Source organism: Corella eumyota, chromosome 5, assembly GCF_963082875.1.
Source record: "Corella eumyota chromosome 5, kaCorEumy4.1, whole genome shotgun sequence".
Lineage (NCBI taxonomy): Eukaryota > Metazoa > Chordata > Ascidiacea > Phlebobranchia > Corellidae > Corella > Corella eumyota.
The window spans coordinates 15,063,541-15,072,457 of NC_137494.1; the positions used below are offsets into that span (position 1 = coordinate 15,063,541).

The 8,917-nt window shown below is 35.5% G+C and overlaps 2 protein-coding genes across 2 annotated transcripts; one reads left to right on the forward strand and one right to left on the reverse strand.

Annotated features, from left to right (window-relative positions):
• Positions 1-520: 520 nt before the first annotated feature.
• Positions 521-6,518, reverse strand: LOC145752660 (uncharacterized). The gene is made up of 6 exons (XM_082568966.1): positions 6,281-6,518; positions 6,050-6,205; positions 2,826-2,909; positions 2,585-2,749; positions 2,180-2,227; positions 521-1,622 (listed from the first exon to the last, which is right to left on the reverse strand). Exons 1-6 carry the CDS (start codon positions 6,369-6,371, stop codon positions 802-804), a joined length of 1,365 nt encoding a protein of 454 aa, XP_082425092.1. The 5' UTR covers positions 6,372-6,518; the 3' UTR covers positions 521-801.
• An 879-nt stretch (positions 6,519-7,397) lies between these two features.
• On the forward strand, positions 7,398-8,914 carry LOC145753717 (tRNA N6-adenosine threonylcarbamoyltransferase-like). Its single transcript, XM_082570145.1, has one exon. It carries the CDS (start codon positions 7,420-7,422, stop codon positions 8,440-8,442), a length of 1,023 nt encoding a protein of 340 aa, XP_082426271.1. The 5' UTR covers positions 7,398-7,419; the 3' UTR covers positions 8,443-8,914.
• The last annotated feature ends 3 nt before the right edge of the window (positions 8,915-8,917 follow it).

The window sequence follows — 8,917 nt, forward strand, 5'->3', positions numbered from 1 at the left end:
TTTACGCAAGATTTCGTAAGCGGTATACTTTTGTTAGACATTTTGTATTTGTTAATCCCTAGAACTCGTTAAGTTACGTAACGCAGCGCAAGCTTGTCGTGTGTATTACATGTAAGCTTAAACTATATAGAAAAGGCTAAATTTAATCAACTTAAATTATTTTTTGGTGAATAATATTAAATTATTAAACAGTATGTGCAATATTTATATGTTGTAACCATTAACATGTTAATGGCTATTGTTATATGTTTGTGTGATATTAACATTTGTTTTTAATATATTGGAGGATATCTTAGTTTCTTGATTAAAATGAATTTCAAAACTTTATAAATTTCAACTTTATCTTGGTACAGGTTAAGTTGAATAAGGTTACAAAGTTTAGTTCTTATAAGAACGAGTTTTTATTTGTCTTAAGTTATATTTTGATTTTGTTAAATTTAATTTTAAATAATGTTTAACTCTTGATGGTAACAATTGAGGACAAAGTTTATTTTTCAAATTTATTCAAGCATAACTACACGCAAGCAATAATCACTAAATATTAATGGATATCAAAACAACATAAATTCATATTTTAAAACCATAATTAAACAAGCAATTATATTTAATGGTTATGTACAACAAAACAATATTTAAACAAAAAGATTTTTAACAATATGTTAAACTTGGTTTTAGTATTGTACTTGTATGGACCATGATTTGTAACAAATTTAAAATAATTTGGCGTTTTTTATTTAAAATAACTGATTTGTTGAATTTGCTGGGTTTTGTATTTAAATGGAATTTTATTTTTTGCTTAATTTATTTTTTGCTTAATTTTTCTTTGCAGATTCTCAATCCATTTTCAGCATTCTTGATATTTCTTTGTTTTTGTTCATCATTTGGCCAATCAGTAGCTTGTTTGTAAGCTTCGATTGCCTCGGTGAACTTGGAAACTGCTTCGCTGTATCGAGAATTGCGTTTATACCACCCACCAATGTTGTTTAAGAGATGTCCGTAAACTTGATATTTTTGTTTATTCTCGATCGTATTTATCAATCTGAGCCCCTCTGTATTTGTTTGAAAGTTGTCGATATCTGCCAACTGTTCGCAATATCCGATACTTAACAAACATTCACTCAGTTTAACTACTTTCAGTTCCGCATTTACTCCAGGTAAGTTTTCCACTCTCGATTTAAGTTCATGTATGAGTGGGATCACGTGATCCTGTACAACACTTTTCATGTTTTGATCTTCCTTTAACATTTCTTGAACTGAAACAATAATTCCACGAACACACCACCTCATAATCTTAACATATATGTCCGGGTCGTTATTATCCTCGAATAAGGAAAATGCGATCGAGTTAAATAGAATGGACTTCAGGTATTTCTTCTGGGTACGAAGATCATTAGCTACAGAGTCGACTTCTGATGCAGTTAGCTTAGTTTTGTTTCGAATTATTAAAGTTATTTTGTCTCTGATCTGAGCAACGCGATAATACTTTTTGGTTTTTAAACAAGCAACATAGGAAAGTATAAGATTTGAGATGTTTTGTATTTCTGGGTCGTATTTAGAATGCTTCATTTTTGCAGATAAAATGGCGTCAAAATTATTTTCATTTTGTAATTTGTGAACATTTTCTAACAGAATTAAATATTATGAAATTGTTATTAGTTTTTTGGCAAATTATTGGCTTAGAATTTGTAAAAATTGAAAGTTTGCAACCGTACAAGGTTGCCATTTTAAAAAAATGATATATTGCGTCATAATGGAATTTTTTTTTTTTGTATATATATCTTTATCCTCGATGTGGGAAAGTCGAATGCGCGACTTAAACATAGAGTAACATCAGTTACTCCGACCCAGTCTCGAGTTGCCTGTGGCAGTTTGGGATATTATAGAGACTATAATTGCCCGGTAATTATGCTGCTGATTAAGTGCTGGCTCAGCAGGAGTTTATACCGTTTATAGCGCCTTACTCAAGGGCGCTACAGCTTGAGATCAGTGGGGATTGAACCCACGACCTCATGGTAGTCTAGCAAGAGTTCTTATCACTACACCACGCTGCCGGTTCACGCTACCGGAATTACAACTGACTTGTTACGTTTATTTGATTAAAATTTGGGTTATTTTTTTGTTATGTAGGGGACTTTGTTAAGTTGATATTTTTTAAAGTTTTTTAAGCAATAAAACTTACCTTCGTGGTCGATGATTTCTAATAATTCTTGAGACGTGATAGATCCACCTAAAAAAACAAATATTTAACATCCGCACGGTAGAGCTAGCGAGCTAACTTAGACTGTCATAAGGTAAAAAATAGGCGTAATGTGACATTAGATCAAAAGTTGTTTAGTTTTTTTCACATTATTGCTACCCCATTTTTAATTCAGCCTAATGTTTTCGATGGAATAAAATAATACACACTTTCCAATAAGTTATAAAAACCTATTAGTGTAAGGAGATATTGAAAGTAATTAGAGTGAAAATCAAGAATTTGAGTTGCATTTTTTTCATAGTTTTTTTATATTTGTTTTTTTATTAAATGTTAATGCATTTAAAACTAAAAACTTTGTAAATTTATTTTTATATCGGGGTAACTTACCAATTTGTTGTTTTGGTTGGGTTGCAGTTGTGCTTAAATGTGACACAGACGACGATAATTCTGCCTCAGTTGTTTGCGAATCGGTCACGTTGTCTGCTCCAACATTACCCGCATTTTCTTCATTTCTTGCATTTTTTTGTGGAATTGTATAGTGGATAACTTGGTCTGCAACAATATTGTTAAATATTTATTTTAAGTTTTAAATGTTGCTTACACAAATTAAGTTAAAGTTTAAAGTTACCTGCATGTTCTACTTGCATTCCTATCTCTCTGTTATCATGGGTATGGACATGTACGTTGACATTAATCGATGGAAAGTCGTTATCTGCCATTTTTGAAGATTGTTAAAACTTTAAAAATATGCTTAGTATTACTAGATGCTAGCTTTTCGTTGGATTGTCACGAACAAAAATGAATTCATCACCAAGGCGCCGGCCTTACAATATAGCAATATCGTTTCCCTAGTTACCCCTCTGTTTCAATGCTAGGGTTGTTATTGGTGTAATTCGAAACCGCTTCCTCCTTTTGAAATTAGCGGTCGAACCACGCACCAATGTTGTTTAAGAGAGTTCCATGACCTAAGTATTATCGTTTATTCTTGTTCTTTTTTACCCATCTGAGCCTTATTGTTTATATAGAAAACTTGTCGGTACCTGCCAACAATTACTCAGTTGGCGCATTTAACATTTTTATTCGTCTATATCTTTATTCTCGATGTGGAAAAGTCGAATGCGCGACTTAAACATAGAGTAACATAAGTTACTCCGACCCAGTCTCGGGGTGCCTGTGGCAGTTTGGGATATTATAGATTACAATTGCCTGATAATTATGCTGCTGATTAAGTGCTGGCTCAGCAGGAGTTCGCCCCGTTTATTGCGCCTTACTCAAGGGCGCTACAGCATTAGATAAGCGGGGATTGAACCCACGACCTCATGTGCAATATAAACTCCTGCTGAGCCAACACTTAATCAGCAGTAATTATAATCTTTAATATTCCATCACTGCCACTAGGACGAGGTAACTAATGTTATTGTATGTTAAGGTCTTTTTTACGTCAATGATAAAAAGCTACGCGTTTACGTTATATGAGTTTTCTCCTTCCCATTTAAGTGTACGTAAACTGAAATTACGTGAAGTTTTACGCAACTTTTCATGCTTAATTTTAGTAATTTATTTTAGATTATATAAGACCCTGGGTGTATATATGAGGCCCGGGGTGTTTATATGGTGCCCGGGGTGTTTATATGGGGCCCGGGGTTTTTATATAAAGCCCGATGTGTTAATATGAGGCCTGTTTTATAAAAAAAAGCATCCTATAACACAAAGTATTGCACTATTTGTAAAAAAAACTTAAAAATCTTAATAAGATTCCAAAATGTCTGTGATATATCGCTAATATTATTGGCACAACTTAAAGGCTTGCAAATCAAATTTACAGTCAAATTCTGAAATTGGACAAATAACACATGTATAAATCACGTAATAAAATTATCAGCTAATTAAAAGTAGAATTGTAGTTTTTACATTTAAAGTGTGCCATATAAGGTTTGTATTATTGCGAGATTTAATCAGAACACGTTACAAGAAGAAAAAAAAACGACACAAAAATGTTGTGGCAACGGAAAAACGACAATCTTGCCAAAATAGTTTTTTTCAGGTCTATTGTTTAACTCTTTTTCTGTGTTTTTTTTAATACAATATTGAAAATATGGTAATTTGTTGCTTTTAATAGCCTATATATTTTATGCATAAAGTTTTGTTGACCAAAAAAAATTCGATGGTCGATTTAATTCAAAAAAAATTGAAAATTGAAATTTTTTTCGATGTTAAAACAAACAACTAGAGCCTTATATAAACGCGGCCTTTATATAAACTTATATAAAACACCGGGCCTTATTTTAAAACCCCGGCCGCCATGTCAACCTTGGGCCTAAATAGACTCGATAAAACAACCCGGGCCTCATATAAACTCATATAAAACACCCTGGGGATTATATAAACTCGTATAAAATACCCCGGGCTTTATTCAAACACCCCGGGCCTCATATAAACACGCCAGAGCATCATAAAAACTCGTATAAAACACCCCAAGCCTTATTTAAACACCCCGGGCCTCATTTAAACACCCCGGGACTCATGAAAATTCTTATAAAACACCCCGGGCCTCATTTAAACACCCCGGGACTCATAAAAATTCGTATAAAACACCTCGGGACTCATTTAAACACCCCGGGCCTCATAAAAATTCGTATAAAACATCCCTGCCCTTATTTTAACACCCCGGGCTTCATAAAAATTCGTATAAAACACCCCGGGAATCATTTGAACACCCTGGCCTTATTTAAACACCTCGGGCTTTATTTAAACACCCCGGGCCTTATTTAAACACACTAGGCCTCATTTGGGCCTCATACAAATACCCCGGGCCTCATATATACACCCCGGGCTTCATATATACACCCCGGGCCTCATATATACACCCCGGGCATCATAAAAACTCGTATAAAACACACCAAGCCTTATTTAAACACCCCGGGCCTCAATTAAACACCCCGGGCCTTATTTAAACACCCTGGGCCTTGTTTAAACACACTAGGTTTCATTTGGGCCTCATACAAATACCCCGGGCCTCATATATACACCCCGGGCTTCATATAAACATCCCGGGCCTCATATAAACACCCCGAGCCTCATAAAAACTCGTATAAAACACACCAAGCCTTATTTAAACACCTCGGGACTTATTTAAACACCCCGGGCTTTATTTAAACACCCCTGGATTTATTTAAACACCCCGGGCCTTATTTAAAAACGCTAGGCCTCATTTGGGCCTCATACAAATACCCCGGGCCTCATATATACACCCCGGGCCTCAAATAAACTTGTATAAAACAACCCGCGACTCATTTAAACTCGTATAAAACACCTCGAGCCCCATATAAACACCCCGGGCCTCATATAAACACCCCGTACCTTATATAAACTTGATAAAACGCCTCGGGCCTTGTATAAAATACCCAGCGCCACTTTTTAACACCCTGGGCCCCATAAAAATTTGTATAAAAACCTCGGGCCTTATTTAAACACTCTTGGGCCTCATAAAAACTCGTATAAACCGATCTGGACTTATATTAATAGCCCGGGCCTCATATAAACACCATGGGACTTAAATAAATACCACCGAAGCTCTTGGACTCACCCCGGGCTTCCCTCGCATACCCCGGGCCTCCCGGGCGTATTTTAGTAAGACCGGTTAAAACGCCTTACTCAAGGGCGCTACACCATGAGGTCAGTGGGGATTGAACCCATATGTGGTGTAGCAAGCGTTCTTACCACTACACCACGCTGCCGGTCAGCTTGAGTCGCACTATTTTTCATAGTTTTTTTATATTTGTTTTTTATTAAATGTTGGTGTATTTAAAACTGAAAACTTTGTAAATCTATTTTTATATCTGGGTAACTTACCATTTTGTTGTTTTGGTTGGGTTGGAGTTGTGCTTAAATGTGACATAGACGACGATAATTCTGCCTCAGTTGTTTGCGAATCAGTCACATTGTCTGCCCCAATATTACCCGCATTTCTTGCATTTTCTTGTGGAACTGTATAGTGGATAACTTGGTCTGCAACAATATTGTTAAATATTTATTTTAAGTTTTAAATGTTGCTTACACAAATTAAGTTAAGTTTAAACTAACCTGCATGTTCTACTTGCATTCCTATCTCTCTGTTATCTTGTTTATGAACGTTAACTTGAACATTAATCGGTTGAATATCGTTATTCGCCATTTTGCAGTTTGTTAAAACTTTAAAAATATGCTTAGTATTACCAGATGCTAGCTTTTCGTTGGATTGTCACGAACAAAAATGAATTCATCACCAAGGCACCGTCCTTACAATATAGCGATATCGTTTCCCTAGTTACCTCTCTGTTTCAATGCTCGGGTTGTTATTGGTGTAATTCGAAACTGCTTCTTTCTTTTGTAATTAGCGGTCGAACAACGCACCAATGTTGTTTAAGAGAGTTCCGTAGACTGAATATAATCGTTTATTCTCGTTCCTTTCAGCCATCTGAGCCTCATTGTATATATTAAAAGCTTGTCGGTACCTGCCAACAAATATTCAGTTGGCGCTTTAAACATTTTTTTTTGTATATATCTTTATTCCTGATGTGGGAAAGTCGAATGCGCGACTTTAACATAGCGTAACATCAGTTACCCCGACCCAGTCTCGAGTTGCCTGTGGCAGTTTGGAATATTATAGATTATAATTGCCTGATAACCTTGCTGCTGATTAAGTGCTGGCTCAGCAGCAGTTTGTCCCGTTTATAGCGCCTTACTCAAGGGCGCTACAGCATGAGATCAGTGGGGATTGAACCCACGACCTCATGTGTATTATAAACTCCTGCTGAGCCAACACATAATTAGCAGCAATTATAATCTTTGATATTCCATCACTGCCACTAGGACGAGGTAACTAATGTTATTGTATGTTAAGGTCTTTTTTACGTCAATGATAAAAAGCTACGCGTTTACGTTATATGAGTTTTCTCCTTCCCATTTAAGTGTACGTAAAATGAAATTACGCGAAGTTTTACGTAACCTTTTCATGCTTAATTTTAATAAATTAGTTTAGATTTAGTTTTTATAAAATTAAACATGTAATATAGATTCAATTTCGTCATCAGTTTTGTATTGGTTGAAATAATGCTTGAGTATAAACTTTGAGGATAAATTTAAAAAAATAACTGAGATTTTTAGGGGATTTCCCGTCTTACATCATGTTTGCGTTTTTAACAACTTTGTATTTTTTTAATAAAGTTATTTAATCACAAACTATGACGTTGACTGTGATAGGATTTGAAGGGAGTGCTAATAAATTAGGGATCGGGATAATTAGAGACGGGGAGGTGTTATCGAATCCACGGCATACCTACGTCACACCGCCTGGCGAGGGGTTTTTACCGCGCGAAACAGCAGAACATCATCGAAAATGGATTCTAACGATTCTTAAACAAGCTCTGGACGAAGCAAAGTTAACTTACAAGGATATTGATTGTATTGCGTACACTAAAGGTCCTGGGATGGGAGCTCCTTTAGTGTCAGTAGCAGTGGTAGCAAGGACTCTGGCACAAATATGGAATAAACCTTTAATTGGGGTTAACCATTGTATTGCCCATATAGAAATGGGAAGGTTGATTACGGGGTCACATAACCCAACTGTGTTGTATGTGTCTGGGGGTAATACTCAGGTGATAGCTTATTCTGAGAACAGGTATCGAATATTTGGTGAAACGATTGATATTGCTGTCGGTAACTGTCTCGATCGCTTTGCGAGAATTCTTCACATTTCAAATGACCCAAGTCCTGGGTTTAATATCGAACAAACTGCTAAGAAAGGGAGCAAGTATATCGCACTACCCTATACAGTAAAAGGTATGGACGTGTCGTTTTCAGGGATTCTTTCGTTTATTGAGGATTTAGTTCGGAGCAAAAAACACGAATATTCACCTGAAGATTTATGTTATTCTCTACAAGAAACCCTCTTTGCTATGCTGGTTGAAATTACCGAACGAGCGATGTCACATTGTGGGTCTGAAGAAGTTTTAATAGTAGGAGGGGTGGGTTGTAACTTGCGACTTCAGGAAATGATGGAAGTTATGACCCAGGAGAGAGGGGCAAAGTTGTATGCCACTGATATGAGGTTTTGTATTGACAACGGGGCAATGATAGCCCAGGCAGGTTGGGAAATGTTCAGATCTGGGTTTAATTTAATTGACAAGCAAACTCTGTTGGAAGATTCTTGGTGTACGCAAAGGTTTCGAACTGATGAAGTTGAAGTGACTTGGAGGGATGATTGAGTGGTGATGTCATAACAGTGATGTCAAAGGTGATGATGTCATAAGTAGTGATGTCATAGTTAATAATGATAAACATTCTTGATATACTACCAACAATTTTAAACCTTTTAAATGCAAGAAGTTCCATGTTAAATGATGTTATAAATAATAATATTAATCATTTCTATCATTTTCAAGCATTCGGTAATGATTTAAAGCTTGACTACATAAGGTCTTGGGTTTAATTCCCACTGCTTCTATGTCAGCGCTTTCTTGATAATTGTAAATCTAACAATTGCTAAGTTGACTAGCCTGCAATATGGTATCAAAATATTTAATTAACAATGAAAAGTTAGGGCATAAGCAATTTTTAAAGTCCTGATATTAACCGAAAGTTAAAATCTTTTTGGTATTAATTGCTGTTCGTATTAAAAAGTTTATTTTAAATTTGCCGATTTTGAAAATCATATTTTTTTTATATTTTTTAAATGAATTT

Bases quoted from the DNA above. Each gene is read 5' to 3' on its own strand.
- LOC145753717 (XM_082570145.1), top strand. From the start codon at position 7,420: ATGACGTTGACTGTGATAGGATTTGAAGGGAGTGCTAATAAATTAGGG.
- LOC145752660 (XM_082568966.1), bottom strand. From the start codon at position 6,371: ATGGCGAATAACGATATTCAACCGATTAATGTTCAAGTTAACGTTCAT. The intron at 2,750-2,825 runs GTAACTTTAAAC...ATATTGTTGCAG, and splicing joins AATGCAAGTAGAACATGCAG to ACCAAGTTATCCACTATACA. The intron at 2,228-2,584 runs GTAAGTTACCCC...TTGTTTTTTTAG, and splicing joins CCAACCAAAACAACAAATTG to GTGGATCTATCACGTCTCAA.